The 24,001-nt window shown below is 40.6% G+C and overlaps 1 protein-coding gene across 4 annotated transcripts in view; it reads right to left on the bottom strand.

The window, feature by feature from the left end:
• Positions 1–19,731: 19,731 nt before the first annotated feature.
• The window catches only part of SUSD1 (sushi domain containing 1), a 116,017-nt gene continuing 111,747 nt past the window's right edge, over positions 19,732–24,001 (bottom strand). For 3 of the 4 annotated variants that reach the window (XM_087419303.1, XM_087419304.1, XM_087419306.1), the window contains exons 16-17: positions 20,816–20,909; positions 19,732–20,460 (exon numbers count right to left, since the gene is read on the bottom strand). In XM_087419303.1, the coding sequence (XP_087275429.1) occupies position 20,460; positions 20,816–20,909 (95 nt within the window). In that variant the 3' untranslated portion in view covers positions 19,732–20,459. The remainder of the gene's footprint in view (positions 20,461–20,815; positions 20,910–24,001) is intronic. The other variant, XM_087419305.1, reaches the window with a different exon arrangement.

The following is a 24,001-nucleotide window of genomic DNA, read 5'->3' as shown; positions in this document are numbered from 1 at the left end:
GGACACGGCCTCAGCATGGCCGGAGAAGCGGCGTGTGGGTGCGCGCCCAGGATCCGAACCCGGGCCGCCAGTAGCGGAGCGCACGCGCTTAACTGCTAAGCCACGGGGCCGGCCCGCTTCATAGCATTTTAATGGTGTTAATTAACTACAGGTCAAGCAAAATGAAAAGTGGGACGCTATTGGATTTGGATTTGGGTCCTAAAACCATTGATCACCTTTGTGAGTACAGCTTCCATGGAGATACGGAGATGGAAGCTAGGTATGGTGATGTGCGGGAAAGAGTGGAAAGTATAGATTGTGCTCTTCAAGAATTTGGCAGTGAGAGGATGGAAGAAGGTGGTAGGGTGGATTGAGTGGCGAGCAGAAAAAGGAAAATATTTTAAAGTCCAAGGAAGATTTGCACGTTTGTGGCTCAAAATGAAAGAGTCAGTGGAAACAGATTAACTGACAACTGAGGATACACATCTACCAAAGAGTTATAACATCCATAAACTTCTTCCCAAAAGAACTAAAATAATGTGATTATCATAAAATGGTGTTACTTAGTTTCAGGATCCGTATAATGTGCGCTGCCATTAAGACATCCAGTAGTCTCTTGGGCCGGCCCCGTCGCTTAGCGGTTAAGTGTGCGCGCTCCACTACTGGCGGCCCGGGTTCCGATCCCGGGTGTGCACAGGCGCACTGCTTGTCTAGCCATGTTGAGGCCGCATCCCACATACAGCAACTAGAAGGATGTGCAACTATGACATACAACTATCTACTGGGGCTTTGGGGAGAAAAAAGGAGGAGGATTGGCAATAGATGTTAGCTCAGAGCCGGTCTTCCTCAGCAAAAAGAGGAGCATTAGCATGGATGTTAGCTGAGGGCTGATCTTCCTCACAAAAAAAAAAAAAAAAAAGACTTGCGGCAGTCTCAATTCAACATTAAGCACTATATTAAAAGAATAAATTAATTAATTAAGTTAAACGAACTACATTCTTCCCTTTGGTGAAAACAGTGATGAAGTTAATTTTTTCTCTGTCAAGTACAATTCTGAGGACAGACGTTGGGGGAGGAGGATAATGGAGGACACTAGATTTCAAGGCATCACAGGGACTGGGCTTCTTGATAACCAAGGTAATAGCAATGGTTTTACCCACCATTTGCCTGTTCCCTTTTATTCTGCTCCAAACAGGAGATTGGCTTAACCTGCGCCCTGGGGCTCTGGGGCAGTGGTTTCCAAACTGAGCTGCATGTTAGTGTTGCCTGAGAAGCGTTAAAAAAAAAATCTCAATGCCAAGGTGGCACTCCAGACCAATTAAATCAGAGTCACATGAGACCTGAGCATCAGTGTTTTTTAAAGCTTCCCAGATGATTCCAATGTGCAGCAAAGGTTATGTACCACTGATCTGGGGCTTCCGAATCAGCTGACAATGTAATCCTGTTTTCTGAAACTGCGACGTGAGCTTTGGCAAGGTCTAGTGTGAAGAAATATTAGAGACAGATGACCAAGACTCCTTCACGTGACAGAGTATATTCTCTGCAAGCTGGTTTACTTAGGATGTCCTTCCAGGAAAATGCTATCGATACCTTGAATTAGGATGTTTTCTACAGGGTTTCTAGCATGGGCAAGAATCAGAAAGGCGCAAGAGTGTTTGCATAATGAGGTGGTTTGGTCACTGTGCGAGGAAAAAAAGGCTTAAATATCACAGGAAATGAAAGAGAATCTACTTCTGATCTGGAGTTGAAAGTGAGAATTTAATTGCTAAGAGCAAGAAAGGAGTCATTCTTGAGTAGTTTCTGAGGAGGTGAACTCATTTATTTGTTGACTCTCCCAGTGGCTCGAGTGCTGTTTAAGCCAACTGCCAAGAGGCATTTAAAAATTAACTGTTCTACAAATTGTTTTGACATACAAGCACCTAGAACAAATACATATTCACACCCACCCTAAAATCAAAGTTTGCAAAACTGAAAAAATATTTGCCTGGAAACAAAATGAATCATATTGAAATTTGAAACATAGGTTGCTAGGGTGTCACCCTGACATCTGAGAAGCAAAAAGAAATATTTGCTAATGTTTGATTTTTATTCCCAGAGGTCAGTCTTTTTGTGATCTCTTAACCAGAGAACAGAAAGTCGAGTTAGTCACCCAGAAAATCCTCTAATAATGAGATAAATTTCTGTATTTATGTAACTTAGTATATACAAAACATTTCCAAGCTCAAGATTTAGACTTTGAAGCCCTAAGTTAGAATCCCAACTCTGCTAGGGGCTGGTAGGTGACCTTGGATAATGATTTAACCACCCTAAGACTCAGTTTTATCATCTTTAAAATGGGGATGATGATAATTATGATGATGATGATGATAATTAGATACCTACAACATAGGTTGTTTACAAAGTGTTTAGCTCCATACCTAGCACAGGGTAAGCATTCAATAGATGGTAATCATTCCTCTAGCCATATTCTATTCATAAATTGTCTAAGAGACCCAGAGAAATGTCCCTATCTGTCATTATCTGATATGTAAAGATCATATAGAAATAGCTGAAATTTTCTGGCATTAATAAAAAACATGTGGTTTCACTTAAAGATGCACTCTTCTGAATCTTAATTCTTGATTCTGATCCCTCAGCTGGGACCACTCTCCTTCTGAAGTAGTGCTTCTCTCTCTTAGTTACACTAGTGCCCTATCTCCAGTGAAAAACTAAAAATACATTGAGTAAACAGTACGAACTATTGGTTTATTTTTAAATTTTCCAGATTCCCTTGGAGACATAACCATCTCCCATCAGCATAACAGCTCATGCTTGCTTTCTCCTTGCTCTCTGCTGCCACACTATTCCCATAATTCAAACTCCTTCAAACCTCACACATCCCCATCTTCAATGCCACTAGGCACTGCCCTCTGGGACATTCATTATTTCAGGACCATTTTCACAGTCTTCCTTTCTGCCCCATACTCCTCCATCAATTCATGGCATTTCTAATAGTTTTTCACACTCCCAAATACAGGGACATCCATCATTACTTCATTTTAATCACTCACTCATATGCTAGTAGAGACATACCTAGGACTTTATAAATACCTAGATCTCAAAATTTTCAAATATTGCCTCTCCTCCATTCTCCCTTCTGAAATACTGATTATATTATTTCAGACTTTCACATTCTATCCTCCACATCTCAACCTCCCTTTTATACTTTATATATCCTTTTCTGTCTGTGCTTCATTCTGGGTAATTTCTTCAGATCTATCTTCCTGGTTTGCTAATTCTCTCTTCAGCTGTATTTAATATTCTGCTTAACTCATCTACTAAGAAAAATTTTTTTTAAAATATTTATATGTTTCATCTCTAAAACTTCTATTGATTCTTTTTTAATTTTATTTTTGAACAGATAAAAAGCCACATGAATCAAAAGTTAAAATGATATTAAAGGTATAAATTGAGACTTTTCATTCCTTTTTTTTTTTTTAAATAATTTTATTTATTTATTTTTCCCCCCAAAGCGCCAGTAGATAGTTGTACATCATAGTTTCACATCCTTCTAATTGCTGTACGTGGGACGCGGCCTCAGCATGACCTGACAAGCAGTACGTCAGTGCGCACCCGGGATCTGAACCCGGGCCACCAGCAGCGGAGCGCGTGCACTTAACCGCTACGCCACGGGGCTGGCCCAGAGACTTTTCATTCCTACTCCATCCCTACCCACCCCCATAGGTAATCACTTCAATTAATTTTTTGTGTATACTTCCAGTGTTTATTTATGCGGATAAAATCATATATGTATTCTCATTTTTCTCTTTCTTACACAAAATTTAGCATACCATCTATGCTATTATCAATTTAATTTTTTTTCACTTAAAAGTATATCTGGGAGATGTTGCAATTTGGTTATTTTTAAATCTTCCCAGTCACAATGAATAATTTCTGATTACTTACTCATTTTTTTAATTCCATCTTTATTTCTATAAATATTCTATGGATAGTTATTTTATATTCTGTGCCTAATAATTCCTGTATCTGAAGTCCCTAGAGTCTCCACATGGTAATTATAGATTCAGCTAACTCCCAGTCATAGTGACTTGTTTCCTTGAATGTTCAGTGATCTTTGAGATATAGTTCATAATAATTAATGGGGATCTGCTTTCCTCCAGAAAGAATTTGCATTGGTCCAGGAACTAGGAGCAAGGGGTGTTACTGACCTGCAATAACTTGAGCACTACTTCAGGGTCTTCTGCTTAATCTGAGTTTCTCATTTAGTGTCCCCTGCCCCACATACCAGGGCCAAAATTTAGGCCTACATAGAAACATTGACACCAGTGCTTGCCCTGGGTATGTTTCTGGACTTTCATTTAAATGATCTATCTCCTTCTGTGCCAGAACCAATTTACTTATTCCAGCTTTATGGTACAGTTTAATAATATCTATAGGTAGGGAAAAACTTCTCTTTTTCAAAATTGTCTAGGCTTTCCACAATCACTTATTTTCCCAAATGATCTTTTGAAAACTCATTGACTTTTCCCAAGTGAAACAATCTGTGAGGACTTATAAAGAATACGATGGCAGAAGTGCCTGTTAACTCCTAAACCCTATACCAACACAGACAGAAATGGAAAAAATAAATAAATAAAAACAAGGAAAAATGCTTTAAGTATGCTGTAGCTATGAAAGGCCTCAACATCATACTATACACTCTGAAGAATGCAGCCAGATATAACACGATTTTGAACAAATTCAGAGAGTCCCATGACCTAACACCAATCTCTAGCTCACAACAACAGTGCAGTGTTGCAGATTGCAAATGGAGGAAATTCCAAATGTTCCCACCACTGTGAGTTCTGGGAGGTTAGGCAAGCTACCGGAAGAATAAGAAACACTCCTCCTTGGAGCCCATTGGCCCATCATTGATTGCTAACGGATGCAGTGTTGCAAGAGATACTGCCTTGCCAAGCACACCATTTCTTCTCTGTCGTCGTTTTCTATCAGATTGGGGCAATGTCTAGAGGCAAAGTCCACTTCACAATCACAGGCAACATTGAAAAATCTTGTGCTGACACAATTGTAAAACTGGATGGAAAGAGATTGATAATTCCTACGCTATTTAAAATGATCTAGATCACAGAAAGAAGGAATTCTTGCCAATTAACAAATACCAATGTACTGCTGTTTTATATAGATAATGCACAACAGAAAGCTAGAGATATCAAAATTGATTCTTAAAAGATTCTAAATAAAGTATTAGCAATAGAATCTAGGAGCAGATTTAAATAGGAATACATCATGACTACAGCTGTGTATTCCTAAGGTGGCTAAATATTAGGAAATCTATATTAATGTTGAACAAAGGGGGGAAAAGCGTAGGCTCCTATAATAGATATCAACAAAACAGCTCATAAAATTTAGTGTCCTTTCCTGATAAGTGTTCCTTGTAAAATGAGATTAGGTGAATTATTTCCTTAATATCAAAACATATCTTTAAAAAAAGCCAATATCATGCTTAGTGATTAAGCGCTTATAATTTCTATACTATGACATTGCTTTTATGTGATAGACATTGCAATTAGACAAGAGAACAAAATAAGAGGTTTAAATATTAGAATGAAGAAGACAAAATTATTATTATTTGCAGATGATAGCAAGTCTAAGATTTAGTAGAAAATTATTGAAAAGTAAAAGAGCGTTCGGAAAATTTTTGCGACATATATTAATGTTCAAAAATAGAAAGTCTTATAATGCATTAAAAATATAATCCATTTGTAAAAGTTTAAAAACATAAAATTATATAAATAAATTTGAATTATATGAAAAAAATCGAAAGTTACCAAACAATATAAAATAATATGTGACTAAGTGAAAAGGCATACACTGAGTGGACAGAAATATTCAGTATAGTGTAAAAATATAAATTCTTCCAAAATAATCTAGAAAACCATCCTATTTCTGGTCAAAATCCCAACGTGATATTTGCAGAAGGAGCATTTTAAAATGTATTCCAATCTCGTGATTAAAAGGTGGTATTTCAAATCAATGATGATTGGGGAAAGATAATCACACAAATAATTGTGCAATTATAACTGCAATGAGTAGTATGAAAGAAAAATACAGGTTGGTGTGAAATGTTTTAAATACGTGGGTTCTTGTTTCACTCATTATACAAAATAAATTCCCAATACAACAAATGTTTTAAAGTAAAACTACAATTACATAAGAACTGGAAGAAAGACTGGACAAATATTTTCATAATCTTGGGTGGAAAGTCTTTCTGAGCACATCATGAAAACCTGTGATCACTAACAGAAGATCGATAACCTCAACTATGTAACAATGAAAACTTTCCAATAGCAAAAACAAACAAAAGCCCTATAAATAAAGTTGAAAGATGAAGGACAAATGAGGGCAAATATGAGCAATCAAAAGGACCGACAATCTGCTGCTACTCTGACATAATAAGAGTTGTATAGTTATTAAGACTAGGTCATTCCTCCTCCCAAGCAAAAAAGTATAGGTTCTTCAGCTGATAAAATTTTTTCTCCTATCTGTACTGACCTGCTCTCCCACACTCTGAAGGGGAAGGGAGGAGGTATGACCAATGGCAGTTCTTATCACCCACTCCTACCAGGATCGTCCTAGGGCCCTTCACACATACACTCACACACACCATACACCTCCAACACACTACGCATGTGTGCACACACACAATACACATATGCACACATATACCACACACACACACCCTCTTTGGACAGTTTACTGGCGGATCCCACCCGTGTGCTTGTAGTGTGCACCTTCCCAGTATACTGCTCAGCTGTTTCCAAGCTTTTCGTTCTTTCTGGATCCAGAATATTGCCCATGAATGTGGTGGTGGAGGGGACACATTCTGCCTGCCCCCCATAGTGGAATCAGTGCATGGAGAAGCATGGCTGCCCATTCCCTGGTTCAGGTCGTGGGAAAGGCCTTTCCTCCCTTTGCAAAAGGGCTCTGTTTTCATGAGACAAAGCCAGAGTATGCCATGAAGTCCATCCCTCCTCAGATTCTGCCATTAGGGTGTCTGTCTTGGTCTTTGACGGTATTAGGAAATTTTCTCGCCCCAGTTTTGTCGGGGTCTTTCATGGGTGATTTAGGGAGAAGTTCTAGTTATGAGTGACTGCATTGGAGGCCACTATAACAACTTGCCCAACCACGATGACAAAATTCCCCAGAATGTATATAATCATGGAATGTGATCCCCGTGTCAACAGTCACCTGTGCAGGCCAACACTGATTCCAATCCTGTGGCTGCTCAAATTATTGCTGGAATCCCTCTTTGAAGATTGCCATGGGAGCCTGAAGCACGTTTTTTTGGTATTCTGAGTCCACAAGTGAAATCCTTTTTAGACTGTATTTGATTTTTGGAAATAGGTAAAAGCCATTTGCCACATGCTCCAGTTTATAAAAGAAATTTCCAACTGGCTAAGTTTTAACAACATATTTTATATGCATATATAATGTTTTCACCATATGTAAAGAGACAGACAGAGACAGAAAACTGTGAGATAATAAGACTAATTTATCTTCTGTTGCAGCTCATAAACACACTCTGAAGGCAATTCCCAAAGGGGATTTCTAAAGATTTTTTTAAACACTAATAGCATCACTGGAGTAACTACTTAGAAGGAGAAATATAACTTAAATAAATATCTAGTATATTTTAAGGAAAAGTCTCATTAGAGTCATAATTTGTCTAGCAGATGTTCTCTTCTTTCTAAATGTTATTTTGAAAGACTTAATAAGCAAATTTTCCCCTTCCAATACCTACCTCTCTGTACCTCTTCAACACTCAGCCAATCCAATGCACTATCAACTCCTTCGTTTTCACTTTAGTGGTCTGTCTTACATTGGACTTTCTTCTCTAGTCCCTCTATTGTGATCTCTAATGTCTCTCTTCTTGAAATTTCATGTCTTTGTTCACATTCTTATACCCCATTCCCCACCCTATTACTGGAATTTCCCTCCTAGTCTTCTCTGCCCAATAAAACCCTACTAATCCTTCAAGGTCCAGTTCAAACTCCACCTGAGTAGCATTTGCTGGCCTCCTGCCCTCCTTCTCTCTGTCGTTCTGTTTGTCACTCTGAACCACTGTGTAGTGTAGAAACCATCACTGAGGGGGCTCAGTGAGACATTTGCTGGGTGTTGTGAAATGAACATTGGACTGATTTCTCAATCACAGGGCAAAGTCAGGGTCAAAATGAAAGCAAATTATATCAGTTTCAGTCAGGCAAGAGTCCAATTTGCTCATAACGAATGCTAAATTAACAACAGACGGGACTTTTACATTACCAGTCTCATTCCTTTGAAACTGTATTGGGAAGCTTCCTGGGTACACTCAATATAGAGAACACACATCAAGTCCTTCTAAGGTTTTAAGAAACATGACTTGAAGAGATATGATCAATTGGAAGCCATCAATTAGAGAAGAGTAAGATTAGGTAAGAAAAGAAAAAAGTGTTATCTGGTAATAGAAAGGTTGAAGACACCTGCCATGTGAGCTAGGATGAAAATCACACCTAGCCTTTTGTTAGTGAACATCTTGGTCAGTTGGCTGTGTCCACCTGGCTTCCTACTCCGATGTTCTCGTGTTCTTCATTTGTTGCTCCATTTTTGCTGGTGCAAGAAAAATTAAAATACAGGTATGACTTCCGGAGAAAAAAAATATCAGCAGACTTGTTGTGAATTGTTTGCTCATTTTTTTCTCCTTTGTAGGAGGATCTTACAGTTTTTCTTATTGATGTGTGAGAATATTATATAGTAAACCTATTAACTCTTTGTTAACCATACTTACTGCAAACAAGTTTTTCCCAAATGGTTAGACATTTATTCCTACGAGTCCCTGATAATCCATCATTCCCCACTAATTTGAAATTGCCACCATGGCTTTATGCTTAGCAGGAAGGACCGTCAATATAATGCACTTCTCCAAATGACAAACAGGCTCTAAACGGGAGCTCAAGGGTAACCCAGAGCAACCCCAAGCCAAATGGACAATGACATTCAGAAAACTAATAGTTAAAAACAAAGAGACAAACAAAAAAACCCTGTGTGATTCAGCAAGCTTATTCCTCAGAATAATAAAAAATAATCTACACACTTTGGTCTTAGAGCATGTGGCTTAAGTATTGAGTTTGGAGCATTTGTGAAATACAGTACAACTCAGACTAACTTAAGCTATGGTTTCTTTTACTGTGCAGCAAATCCCATCCCTTTGTGCTGTGGATAGTTAAAAAAAAAGCTTTCCTTTCACTATAAACATTCACTATAAATCATATAAAAATAGATATAAATAACTCTAGTGACCTATGACCACCCACAGAATGGGGTTCCTCAGGAGTATCATCAGATTTAGACGGGAATTCACTGAGATCAGAGAATTTTGGAGGTTCTCAGTTGAAACACTTGAAAGTTCAGTATAGCTAGGCATCCTCTCCTTCAGACTCAAGTCTCAGGCTCTCATTGCACTCAGCAAGTATCTGCTCAAAATAAGATCTTTTTCCTGTTGCTCAGTTGAAACAATTTCTTTTTGTTTCAGTTTACCAGAATACAGCATGTTGGTTGACCAAGCAAGCAAATATGCAAAGCAGAAGTCATATAGCAAAAAACATAAGACAGTTTGGAAACTTGATCAGAGTTTACAAAATGGACAAAAATGCAGGCTAATGGGCAGCAGCAGACTAGAATTAGTATGAACCATACATTCTTGGGAAACTGGTGAAGTCCCAGGGATTAAGGGCAATGACCTGAGTGACGAGGCTGATGAAAGGGCAATAAAGGGCCAGTTGGCAACCCATTTGCAGGCAGAGGCTGAGGACAATGACCTGGCTGGTCAACCTTAGAAAGCTAAGTGTGCAGTACAATCAATACAGACCACAGTCCCAGGCCAAGTGTAGAATAAACACAACTATCCCTCCAACGCACATAGGCAGCCCTCCAAGGCACACACTCAGCCTCCAATGCACACAGTCAACTCTCCAAGGCTGTTAGCGTTGTGTGTCCCTCCAGGAAGGCAGACTGCCTCCTGTCCTCCACCAGTGGGTCTCTATTTCTTTTATCTCATCCAACGACAAGCCTTGGTCTTTCTATGCTCGGCTCTCACTAAGACCACATGCTCTCCCAGCTGTATCTCCATTGTGGGTGCCAGTTCTGCATCTAGCTCCAACCTCGTCTGAGTGGCCTCTCTACCGAGGTCTGCAGGGGTCCTCCTTGAGGAAGAGGAAGCCACAGTGGCTGCAGAAATGAGGGGAAGTGGAGGAAAGTGGTTGACACCAGAGAGGTGTTTCAGCTGGAGACTAAGAGATGTAGTCTCACGAGGTCAGTGTGGGGGCTGGTCCTTTTGCACTTGCGGAATTCCTTCAGTCTCCATCTAATCCAGTGAACTGTTTCAGAGGCACCAAACTCTAACAGAAATTTAGACCGGATGGCTATGTATTAACTTTCCACGAAAAATCCGCTAAGAATGTTCACGAATGCAGATCACAGGCAGCCAAGTCAGACTCAGCTGCTTTGTGCCCTTGACAGCAAGCTGGAGACAGGCTGGAGTCTTTGATAGTGACAGCCCCATGCAGTATCTCCCTTATAGGGCTCATGCAGTGTGGACGTTTACACTCTCTGGCTAGGACCAGGACACTGTCTTCCTTGTTCGGTGCAGGAGTTGTACTGCCCAGCTGCTGCCCCTTCCTAGGCTCTGTGGTAACAATTCCCCTTTCCTAGGCACTGCCCTTCTTGAGCCAGAAGGCAGCACGGTAGAGAGCCTCACGGCTATCCCTGACCATCGCCAGCATGGCAAAGCCCATGCGAACCATCAAGGTCCTGTGGTTTGATATGGATCTCACATTTTTGTGAGATCCAAAGCATAGTGATCATCCCAAGACAACCCAAATTCCCTCTGGCTCTTGGAACTGAGCCCTCTTTCAGGTTCTAGGGTCCACTCTTCACTGGAAGGCACTTTGGACAGAGGGAGTCATAGGTTGTGGCTAAGAGCATTAAGTGATTTCCCCTCAGCCCCAGCCATTCTCTGCTGCACACAGCTGCTGCCCAGTCCTTAGCTAGGGAGGGTCCTGTGGGCTGGGGAGGACCTTTGTGCTCTCCAGCTCTGGTCCCTGGAGCTCTCACCACCCTCTGGAAGCCTTGAATCTGGTCAATGTTGCCTTACCCTGCCCAGCCCACTAAGACTCAGGATGGCTACTTCCAGGAACTACAGAACAGAGCTAACCCTTCAGGGCCACTTCTTAGGCTCTCCGGAGTTTGGCAGAGATTGACTTTTGCAGGCCATGCTCACAAATCCTGAATCCTACTAACTCAAAGGCTAGGAGATAGGACACATGCCCATGGACCCAGAGAAAGGATGCCCTTTCCCTCCCCCAAATCTTGGTGCCTCATTCAAGTGAATGGATCCAGTCCAAGGTGAGAAAGCAGCCTTATTTCCACCCCTGGCAGCCTTGGCACCTGTCCCTAGAGAGAATAGAATTATGCCCAGGCTTTTGCTATAAAGTCAAGTAGCCCTGTCAGACGAATCCAGGAAATATTGTGGTAGAGTTTAAAGTTTATAATTGGTTTTTTCTTTAGTAACTTCTGGTAGGCAGACTTCTAAGATGGCCCTTACAATCCCTGCCCCCTGGTGTCCACAGCCTGTATAATCCTTTCCTCTTGAGTGTGACTTACTTCTAACCAAAAGAAAATGGCAAAGGTGAAGGGATTTTGCAGACGTAACTGAGGTTCCAAATTAGTCATGTTCTTGTTAGTTAAAGGGGAGAGTATCCTGGGTAGGCCTGGCTGAGTCAGATGAAAGCCCTTTAAAAGAGGGCCTGGGCCCTCCCTGCAATCAAAGATCCTCCTTGCTGACTTGATAAATTAGGCAGTCTGTTCAGGAAGCCCACGTGGTAAACAACTGCAAATGGCCTCTAGGAACTGTGGGTGGCATCTAGGAACTAGGGACTGCCAGCAAAAAGTTGGGACCCTCAGCCATGCAACCACAAGGAAATGAAATCTGCCAACAATCTGAATAAGCATGGAAGAGAAGTCTTCCCCAGCTGAGCCTCCAGATGAAAATGCAACCTAGCCAACACCTTGATTGCAGACTTGTGATACTTGAGCAGAGAACCCAACTAAACTAAACCTGGATTCCTGACCCATAGAAACTTGGGGATAATAAATGTGTACTGTTTTAACCCACTAAGTTTGTGGTAATTTGTTACATAGCAATAGAAAATTAATACACGACTATAAGCATGTATAGTCTCTGCTATAATTCTCTTACAAATATTTCACCTTCTAGTTTCCTGTTGTCCTCCAAAATAACATTACCAAAGATTCACAAAAAATTTTTTAAGAAATCTGAAGCAGCACTGTGCAAGAAAGAAGAATGCACTCAATAATCAAAGCTTTGGGAAATTTTCAGAAGGTCAAAAATATCAAGTTTAAGTTAAATGCTGGCAACAGGGGCCGGCTCCGTGGCTTAGCGGTTAAGTGTGTGCGCTCTGATGCTGGCGGCCCGGGTTCGGATCCCGGGAGCGCCCCGAGGCACCACTTCTCCATCCAACGTGAGGCCGAGTCCCACGTACAGCAACTAGAAGGATGTGAACCTGTGACATACAACTATCTACTGGGGCTTTGGGGGGAAAAAACTGAATAAATAAAATCTTAAAAAAAAAAAAAAAATGTTTTAAAAAAAAAATAAATAAATGCTGGCAACAGAATTCTTAAGAAGGAAACTATTTTTGGTTTAAAAAATGCTTTGGTAAACTATTTGGGTAAAGATGCGTGTTTAGGGCAGGGATTAGCAAAAAAATAAAATAAGATATAGCTAAATTGTTCTGCATTTCAGAAACTTAGGGGATTTTAATAAACAATGAAGATAGGAAGGGATAGGTAGAGAACTTTGAAGACAAGGGATAACTAATATCCACTTCTAATTGTTTGCCTATCTAAAATATAATACTCTCTGTAGTAGGCAGAATAATGGCCACCTAAGATGTCCATGTACTAATCCAAGAGCCTGTGAATATGTCACCTTCTATGGCAAAAGGAACATTGTAGATGTGATTAAGTTAATGATCTTGAGACAGGGAGATTAACCTGGATTTTCCAGGTAGGTCCAATGTAATCACAAGGGTCCTCATAAATGAAAGAGGGGTAGAGGCAGGAAGGTCAGAGTCAGAGAGAGATTTGAAGAGGCCACACTGTTGGCTTTGAAGTTGGAGGAAAGGCCACAGCTAAGGAGTGTAGGTGGCCTCTAGAATCTGGAAAAGGCAAAGAAGTGGATTCTCCCTAGAGCTTCCAGAAGGAAAAAAAACTCTGCAAATAACTTGACTTTAGCCCGGTGAGGCTCATGACAGACTTCTGACTTCCAGAAATGTAAAATAATATATCTGTGTGGTTGTAAGCCACCAAGTTTGTGGCAATTTGTTACAGCCTCAATAGGAAACCAATATACTCTCCACTCACGTTATCTAAATGCCCAAAGTCCTTAGCGAGATTTTGAGTGGAAATCATGAAAAGGAGCTGAGTTCCACAGGTAGGTCAATGTGGGTGGAACAGGAACCCCACACAGGAGGGTGAGATGATCCTTCAACTGAACTAATTCATAAGAAGCAGAAACCAGGCCCTAAAGTTGACCATGGGAATGTAACACATACACCTCTACCCGCTCATGAAATTTTCAGAAATCTTAAAAGACAAATTCTGGATGCCCCACCAATTTTGGAATGGAGAGTTAAACCAATCTTATCCAGATCTTAAGTGTCTTGGGTTTAGATTGAGAAGGAAGCCAAGCAGTACCCTTCAGACTTTGATGGAACACATGTGTAATAGGATATTGAAGGAAACACTTTCTTTTCATTATAAAATTTTATTTTTAGGTTTTTGAAGAGTAATATACTTACTTGTTTAAAATCAAAACAAAATAAGGAGATAAACACTCAAAAGACTCACTCACACCCTGTCCACCTCCACCCCATTCTCCCTTGCTCCATTTGTTACCATTTTCATTAATTCATTGTTATTATTCCAGTGTTTATGTGAAATCGAATAAATATTTTCATTCCCCCTTTTTCTTACACAAAAGATATCATACCATATACGCTATACTCCACCTTGCTTTTCAAATTAAAACAATACATCTTAGAGATGTTTCCATTATCAGTGCACAGAGTTCTTCCTCATTCCTTTGTTACAACTGCGTGATATTCCATTGTATACATGGAAGTATCATAGTTTATTTAACTAGCTTCCTCCTGAGAGGCATTTGGGTTGTCTCCAAGCTTTTGCTTTATAAACTATGCCACGATGAATAACTCTGTGCATGTATCATTTTGAAAATGTGCAGGTGAACCCATACGATCGGTCCCAGAAGTGGGACTGTGGGGTTAGAAGACAAAGGCACCTGGAAAAAGGCAAACTAAATATTGCCAGATTCCCTTCCACAGAGGTTGTTCCGTTCTATATTCCCACTAACAATGTTTGAGTGCCTGTTTCCCCACAGTCTCAAAAAAGAGTGTGCTGTCAAGCTTCTAGATCTCCTCCAATTTGATAGGTGAGAAATGATATCTCACTAACTTGCATTGTTCTTAAAAGTGAGATTGAGCGTCTTATGTTTAGGAGTCATTTGTATTTCCTTTTCTGTGAATGAATTTCCATATCCTTTGACCCCAAATTGGACTCGTGTTATTTTGACCAAAATTCCAAAAAATTGAGAAGAAAATAATAGATTGCAAGCACTCCCATATTCTAAAATGAGGATTTCCAAATGGTCTTGTGACCCTTAGCCCAATACCCGGATATGAAGTGGTTTAAAATTGAAAAGGTCGAAAGAAAGTAGTTCTTTGAGAAAGCTGTTGGCTTGCTGAGCATTTTCTATCCCCTACCACAGTGGTAGGGGGTGAGGAGTCTTCCTGAGGAGCTTCAAGGAGACTCCCACTCACAGAATTTGACTTGTGTCCCCTAGATCTTCAGAAGACACAGTGGTCTGGTATCTGATCCCAAGGGTCAAGAAACTGAGGCTGTCAGGCCAGCAGCAGGACAAAAAAGTGGGAACCACATTGGAAGCAAACTACACTTCCACTAATGGGAGGACAAAGGTCTAATGGGTAAGAAAACTAAAGTCTGTGGTTGGAGCCATCCGTGATGGTGGGGCAATCCTTCATGTGGCATGGCAAGGGTCTGTGAGTTTCCGTAGGTCAAGCAGATACTCTGGAAAGTAACTGTGCTGGAGGAACCATCTTGATGTGACTTTTCTCAAAAAAGGCAGATTGCTAGGACAAGAGAACTCCAATAACACCAGCAGTGGGATGTACTTTTGGGGGCAGGAGCTGAGGTAGTGACTCGAGAGTTCAGGGTGACAAAATATAAAGTATCTAGACGTACACAACAAAAATTAAGCATGCACTAATTACCTCGTAAGTGGAAAACTAGAATACTCTGAACAGGGACACACAAAAAAATCAAATGGAGACACATATCATGTTTTAGGATAGGAACACTCTTTATTTAACACTTCCCCAAGAAAAATATTAAGATTTTGGGAGGAAATTGACCAAATAATTCTTTAGTTTATGTACGATAAATATGTATACATGAATAAATATATAACAAAAGCTGAGAATTAACAGAAAAAGAATGGTAACTTATTTTTACTTGGTATAAAAAAACCTATTTTTAAGTTACAGCAGGTGGTATTGGCACAGAAATAGATCAAGAGAACAAAAGAGAAAGTTCAGAAATAGACATTAGTACATGATTCAGTATACAATTCAAATCACTAGGGGAAAAAAATAACAGTCAACGAACAATAATAGGTCAATTGGCTAAACCTTTCAGCAAAAATAAAAAAAGATTCCCCCCACAACCTCACTCCTCATACGAAAATACATTTCAGATGATTAAAGATTTAAATATTTTTAAAACTGCTGAATTATATTTATTACCTTGAGATTGGAAGGTCCTTCTAAGCATGGCACCAAAGGCAGAATACATAAAGAAAAAAACTGATAAATTTGACTCTCCTAATTTAAAGTGTTTTTGTAGCAATGTAGGACACAAGCAAAGTCAAAAGGGAAATGGTAAACTAGAAAATTTGTTTACAAAATATATGATAGCTAAGAGTGAAAACTTCTATGATACAAAGAGCTTTTTCAAATCTACAAGAGACAAACAAGCCAAGTACTGAGAAAAAAGACAAATGATCAATCAACACGCAAAACAGTCAGAGAAATGCAAACAAAACACTAAAACATCATTTTTCACTTACCAGCTTAACCAAGATTAAAGATATCAACAAAGCCCAGTGGCGTTGAGGCTGTCTGCTGGCGAGAGTGTAAACTGGTATAGACTTTCTGTGAGATTCCTCTGATAACATGTAGTAAACATAAAACATATATAGTTTTCATTCCAACAATTTCACTTCTAGAACTTTAGCCTAAGTGATCCTTGCATACAATTATACAGACTTGCATAGGGATAGTAAACATCTGGAAACACTCTAAATGCACAATGCATAATAGAGAACTGGTTACATAAATTATGGTACCAACTTTTAACGCAGTCATTATTGACATGAAAAATATGCCCAGGATAGGTCGATGAATGAAAAAAGCATGTTACAAAACCACATGCATAGTGTGACCCCATTTTGGTAATCCTGAGTTGTGCCAAAAAAGTATGGATATGGATACACGCATACACACACATCACCAGAATGATTCATTCATTCATTCATTCTCTCTCTCTCTCTCTGCAACAATGAGCTTACACCGTTTTTTAAAGTTGATTTGCTTCATTGTATCACCCGCCCTCAAACTTGAGCACAGGAAAAGCCACACCCTCTCTCCCCTCTAAAACTGGGCACTTCAGTTGAACCAACAATGGTGTGGTAGGCAAAAGGTCCTTAAAACACTATCTGATTGACTACTACCACTGGTTTTCTCTTAGATAAATAGAACGGAAAAATAAAAGGTTTAGAAAATCAGAATGTGAGATTAGCAATAAAAAGGGAGCATTGAGAATTCTTTTTTACTTCCTTTAAAATCGATTTAAATATTAACTTTATTCCAAGCTAATGTGGAATTTCAAGATAATCACTTCTGCTCTGGTCTTAGCTTAAGCGCCCAGCTGCAATTTCAGGTCTTGAGTCAGAGACAGACTGTTACCTATTTCCCCTAATTAACCTCCATCTATTTGGTTGTTGGTGGCTCCTTCTAGAAGTGATGGGAGGTGGTACCTTACAGTGAAAAGAGAGGTATAAAAAGACACGTGCTATAATAGCAAAGGCAATGGTTACAAATATATATATTGTTTAGAAATGTGCAGGCCTGACTCTCTCAAGACCCAAAAGCACTGGCCAAAGTTTAGCTCAAGGTCGATCAAACCCCAGGAATGAGAACTAGACCTGCGGTCAGAAGAACTAGCCCCACAATTCAAGTCACGTGTCTGTCTGAACCCACTTCTCCATTCTAAAATGGGAAAAAAATAACCTCTAATCTTCCCACCACACAGAACTGCTGTGAGGATGGAATGGAAGAACGCATATAAACAAAAACCATGGTGGAGATAAATAAAAACTATGGGCACACACACACAGAAAATCAGCCAGGGAATAATCTGCTTCTTATCTGGGCAACCTCCCAATTTTGACTCCTAGTCTAGAAGGGAGCTCAAGACTGGATCTTAGTGCTCCCCTCTACACACTGTCCCCAAGACAGTTAATTGGGAAAAGATCCTTCTTCCAGCCCGCCCCCAGGATCTAGCTTTTTTCAGTGGCACTCATAACCCAACTCCACGTGCTGCCTGATCAGTCCTTCAACAGAAGCAGCCTGCATTTTCCCAGGAAGACTCACTATCAGTCTCCTGAGATGCCCTCCCCCGTTAAACAGGAATCCACTTGAAAAAAAAAGAACAGTATTGTGGTAAAGCTACCAGGAGAATTCAGAGAACTTAAAGCTGCCTTCACATTTAGGAGAAAATAATTAGAAAGGAACTGTAGAAAAACGGTATGTTCTCTTTGCAAACGCTCAGCACCTGCTTCTGTTAAGTATTAACACTGTGCAACTCTGTGTTATAATTTGGAACTTTTAGAGGAAGTGACAAAGTCCATGTTTTTGCCATTTTAGTATTCTTTCATGAACTGGTTTTACATTTCTGCACTGTACCCAGAAGAACATTTTCCTTAATATTTAGTCAGTTATTTTAACCAGAAACTTTTGATACTAAGCAAGTGGGATTTTTTCCTTTCCATGACAATTATGCTGAACTCCCATGTGGACAACTGTAGCTTCTCTAGCAGTTCATTCTAGAGCTGGAAATTAGGGGGGCTATAGAAACATATGGCGTTTACAGAACCGGTAAAAAATAATAATAATATGGCGGGGAGGCTCAGATTCTGTCTTTGGATAGAAGAGGCTTTGAGGAAAATCCTTACTCATCCGAGACCCTACCCTATACTAACCACAATAATTTGCAATGATTCTAAATTTAATTCAAGAGATGTGAAAATAGTATGAGTTTGAATTGTTGCATATAAAAATTAAAATTGAAAGCTATTTGTATTATTCTATTGAGAGTTCTACTCTATCATTCATCTAAGATGAGAGCAGGAAGGGTTCTAAACGTTGATCCTAAGATATAGGCCAAAGTACTACCTCAGAGGACCAAGGACAATTATTCCTTTTTTTTTGTCCCCCCAAAGCCCCAGTAGATAGTTGTATGTCATAGTTGCACATCCTTCTAGTTGCTGTACGTGGGACGCGGTCTCAGCATGGCCGGAGAAGCGGTGCATCGGTGCGCGCCGGGATCCGAACCCCGGGGCGCCAGTAGCGGAGCGCGCGCACTTAACCACTAAGCCACGGGGCCAGCCCAAGGACAATTATTCCTAATACTGCCTAATAATGGCATGGACTACCCAAGTGTCAGGATATCACCTCCCTCTCCCTGCCTCTTCCCATTTGAGTGGATATTCTTTGCGCCGGATCCCCCAGAGTGGAGCAGCTTCATAGACAGTTTCCACCTGTTCCTATTGTTCCTACTGTCTCCTCATCTGCCCACAAGCCCAGGCTACTCAGATCTGTCCCTCACTAACGCCCAGTAAGCCAGTGGAGAAACGCCAGCCCACCATGTTGGAAAGATTTTCCCTTTTCCTCAGGACCGCCCTGTTGCCCAATTCCGGGACCACGTTCACATATGCTGTCCCCTGAGGTTGTGCAATATAACTGGCCCCCTTCTTCTTCCCCCATGCTTTATCTTCTCCAGGCCTAGAAAGGGAGGGAGAAGAAGAAGGAGATACCACTGCTACTTGGAGAAGCCACAAGCTTCTGGCTTTCTTCTCCATTCATTTCTTACAAGTTCTCACTGAACTTGGAGTTACACTGTCGGTTAGGGGGGAAAGTTAAAGAATACTGATTCAGGCTTTAAAAGTTAAACCTAATACACACCTTCTATAAATTCCACGTGTTAATAGTAGGCCCAGAGCTGCTTACATCTAATGTGCCATGGTTCATGATAACAGTCCCAGTCACTCAGGCTGTAGATGAAAGGGATGATCATGTCACCCACATTGATGCCCCTTCCCTGTAAACACATGGGCTCCGGCCATGGGCCTGATATCATTTCAACCCATTGTCACTACACGACCACTGAATCTAAAGGGAGGCACAGAGCATTTTTAGGAGACGCTCAGTAATAAAAACAATAACCAAGGCTGCTATAAACATTCATGTAGAAGACAAGAACTGTCTAATGTAACAGAATATTTTTACTGGAATGAAGACTTACGGCTTTTGAATACATATAAGACAAATGGAACTGCATCAAAGCAATGCCGCCTAACGGACATTGCAGGGAGCTTATCAGAGTAGCCAAGCTAGCACCCCTTCTAATTATATGTCAATTAATTGTAAGAAAAAATAAAAAGCTGCTTTTAAAGTGTTTGACAAGTTTTCCTACTTCAATGGTCTCTATCCTTTTTGATGACTGCCTTCATCAAGTCAAATTCTAGCCCAAACTTAAGTCCATTTCATTGCTTATTGTAAAAGAATGGGTTCTGAAATAATTCACAGAGATGCTATAAAGGAAGATGCAGACACTCTCTTGCATTCAGTGTCTAGAGGAGCTGACTCTCAGGCATCACTCAGAGGAAGTCATGGGCCCAGCCCATGTGATCTGTAGCCTGTGGTCAATATCACATTGTACATCAGGAGTCTCAAGTTCATAGACACAGAACTGGTCGTGTAGCAGGGACGTCGTCAGCAATTCCTGAGTTTCTTCCTTTTAGGGGATTCCATAGCGATAGTCACCATCTTGAATCCAAGAATGGGGCCAAGCTGGAAATGGGGAAAGTTTCAGGTTCACATACACACTTGGATGGAAGCCACATGGGGCCTCTGTGCAGGCACCTGAGAAGCTGTCATAACATCTGTCCCAGCAGCAGTGCATCCTTCTCACGTAGCGCCCATCTGCAGTCTAGACATAGAGGAGGAAAAGAGAGTCCACTGACACACTTTGGTTTTCCCATGGCGCCTCCCTGTGTGCAGCTCATGCACACTCACGGGAAGCAGCCTGGAGATCAGCCATCACTCTGTGAGCAGCCAGGGCAGCCATCACCAGCCCTGCTCTTTTCCTGGGCCAGGAGGGCATCCCCCTCTCCACCCTGAGGTGCAGAGTCACTCATGCCTTTCACCTGCCGAGTGTCTGCTGAGCCCAGGACAACCTCTACCTACATCTCCTTTGACCCTCCTCAATCCCAGCTGTTCTCCATGACACCAACCCCAACCTCCCTCCATTCCATTCATTTCTCAAAAATGACAGTCTCACATACCACACTGCTGAGAAGGAGAGGAATGCGAGAACAATCACAGCAGCCACGGAGCCCAGCCCAACGCCCACCATCTGCTCTAGCGTGAGTGAAGAATCTGCGGGACAAAACCACACACTAAGCCCACAGCACGTGGACTCACGGCCCTCCCAGAAGGTGCACACCCACCTGTGCTCACTCCATTTTACCCCAGAGCTTGGGCCCATTTAACAAACCAGCCTAAGAAAGCCCAGAGAGCCTCTCTGCCCCCTGAGTTGGCCCTGAAGATGGAGGGCCTCAAGAAAACACAGTTCCAGGGTATTTCTGAAAAGGAAATGTAAAACCAGGGCACATTCAAGTTACAAGGGATAAAAAGGCTGATCTTGTTGAGCTTACAAATACATCACACTGTGGTGCTTCTGTTAGTCCTCTCCCGAGTCAATGACACTGATAGATTTTCATGGGCAGTTTTCCTTTGTATTAAGGAAGAAGTCATTCTGACATCACTTGGATTTTTGCTCCAAAAATGATAGTTAGCACAGTGGTCAAATAGAGCAAACAAATCCTCTCTGTTGGATAGTCATCTGTCATTTTCCCTACACATCAACGAGGGTGGTACCTCCCTGCTCCGCTTAGCAGGTTGCCGTGAGGATAAAATAAGAAAATTGATGTAAAAGCTCTTTGAAAGACATACATATGTTCTATTTGGGGTGCATCACATGCCAACTCCAGGGAGATCCCTGGTTATAAACTGAAAAACACCCACATTTGAGTTGCACATTTGGGCCAAGTGACTGGATCAGAGCATCATGTTCTAAAGTTCTCATCTTAATTTGCAAACACTTATTTAGCGCTTACTATGTGCCAGACACGGTTCTAATTACCTCTCCCAACCACCCAGTGGGTACCATCATCATAGTACCAGGTATTATAATAATAGTACCCAGTATAACAATAGTACCCTGACGACTATTATTATTCCCATTTTACAGACGAGGAACTGAGGCAGGGAGTGGTAAAGCAACTTGCCCAAGGTCACCCAGCTTGTAAATGAAAGAGCCAGGATTCAGACTCAAGCTGTCTGGCTCCAGTCTTTGCTTTTGACCACAGCATTGTGCTTTTCCAGTGCAGATGCATCCAGCTCTGTCTGCAGCAGAGCAGGCCATGTTCCCCCACAGAAGTCAGGGGTGCAAGCCCAGACATTTCCTGCACAAGCTGATGATGATGGGGGCTCAGGCTGCAGTAGTTCAAGTTCCTCTCTGGAAGAACAAAATTCTGTATGCAATCGTGCCAACAGACATTGAAAAGATCTTGGGGGCTGACTCTGCATGTATAGAATTAAAAATAAAAATATCACCAAGCCATAGAATAAGTGTAAGGAAGTGCACCCAAGTCCAAATTTTGCCAGATGATTTGTTGCGGTTGTCATTGTTGGGATATCAAAGTATTTCCTTTTTCTGTACCATCCTTTTACCAATGCCCCAGGGATGTGCTTCGTCTGCCCCTTGGGTAATCCAGCCCTGCCTTGGAAGAGCTGGAAACAGCAAAAGCAAAGATCTGTTACTGTAAGAGAGGAGAGGCTTGAGGGGAAAAATTGTAGCCCCCGGACTTGAGACCCTCAAAATGTACATGACTTGTTTTCCTGGCAGTGAATAAGGCACACTTGAGAACAATTCAAGCTACTTAACTATTTCATCATCTAATCTAAGCTATCCAATACGGTAGCCACTAGCCACAATGTGGCTATTTACATCTAAATTAAATTAAATCTAAAAATTCAGTTTCTCAGTCATACTATTTCAAGTGCTCAATTTCAAGCACACTGCAAGTGCTCAGCAGCCACGTGTGGCTAGCGGCTACCATATTGGATAGCACAGCTTTAACATCTTTCCATCATTGCAGAAAGTTCTATTGATCAGCACTGCTCATATCTCTACAGCCGGGTTAAGAGCAGTTTGTTTTATTGGAGACTCTAGAGGACAGCTGGCGCCAGCAAAAGCAGCCGTGGAATACACCTCTTGCTAAAGAGCCCTGCAAAACCTATTACCTCAGGAAGTGTTGTCAAGAGACTTTCCAGAAAAACATGGCTTATATTGTTTGGCTACTTTTAATATTCCGAAGAAAAAGGGCTTGGTATTTTAAGAAGCTATATTATAAAATGGAAGGAGCAGCTGTGGTTAAATTAGAAATTAGTAAAGAAAAAAATTGGGGAAGTGACTTGAATTACTAGATATTAAAACAGTGCAGTAGCAGCATAGGAATGAATACATTGGAACAAAATAGAAAGCCTCAAAATAGACATGGGTATATCAAATAATCTCAGAGCTTGAATACTGGAGTCAAGTTGTCCAAGTCTGTATTTGAACACCACTGCTTCCTAACTGTGATTTAGGGTGAGTTATTCAGCCATTCTGTGCCTCAGTTTCCCACTGAGGGATGATATAATAACATGGGAATGATAACAATAGTACCCACCTTATAGAGTTATTGTGAGAAATAAATGAGTTAATACATGTTAGAACTGTGCCCAGCACACAGTAAGCAATTGGCCTATGGTAGCTATTGTTAGTTATTGTTTTGTTTCAAACCATTGTGGAAATGATACATTACTCATAACTAGTGTTGAGAAAATTGGCTAACCATTTAGAACAAAGTAACTTTGATCACTAGTTATACTATGTACCAAAATAAAATCCAGCTGGATTAAAGACTTAAATTGAAACCTAAAAAAATTAGACAAAATATAAGTGAATATTCACCAAATATTAAAGCAAGAATTTTCTAAGCATAATTATTAATACAGAAACCTTAGGAGAATGAGAGATCCAACTATATTAAAAATCATACAGTTCTGTATACCAAAAAGTATCACAAGCAAGCTTAAAGGGCAAATGGAAAACTGGGCAAAATATTTAGAATAATTAATATGCAAGGAGTTAACATAGAGAGAGTGTTACAAATTAATAAGGAAAAGACAAATACCTCAATAGCAAAATGAGCAAATTCTATGAAAAGGTAAATCACATATAAAACATGATTACAGACGATTAATAAACCTTTGACCAACTGCTCTCTTACAAGTAATAAAAATGCTAATTAAAACATTGAGAGGCCATTTTTGTGCACTAAATTTGCTAAGTTTTTTTTTTAAGAGAAAATACAGCATTGGAGACAGTGAAAAGAATCCAGTACTTTCCTTCACTGCTTGTT

This window comes from Ceratotherium simum, chromosome 29 (genome assembly GCF_057802395.1).
Source record: "Ceratotherium simum simum isolate JZ-2026a chromosome 29, ASM5780239v1, whole genome shotgun sequence".
NCBI lineage: Eukaryota > Metazoa > Chordata > Mammalia > Perissodactyla > Rhinocerotidae > Ceratotherium > Ceratotherium simum.
Note: the sequence above shows the minus strand (reverse complement) of the source record. Positions and strands in the feature narration are given on the sequence as shown.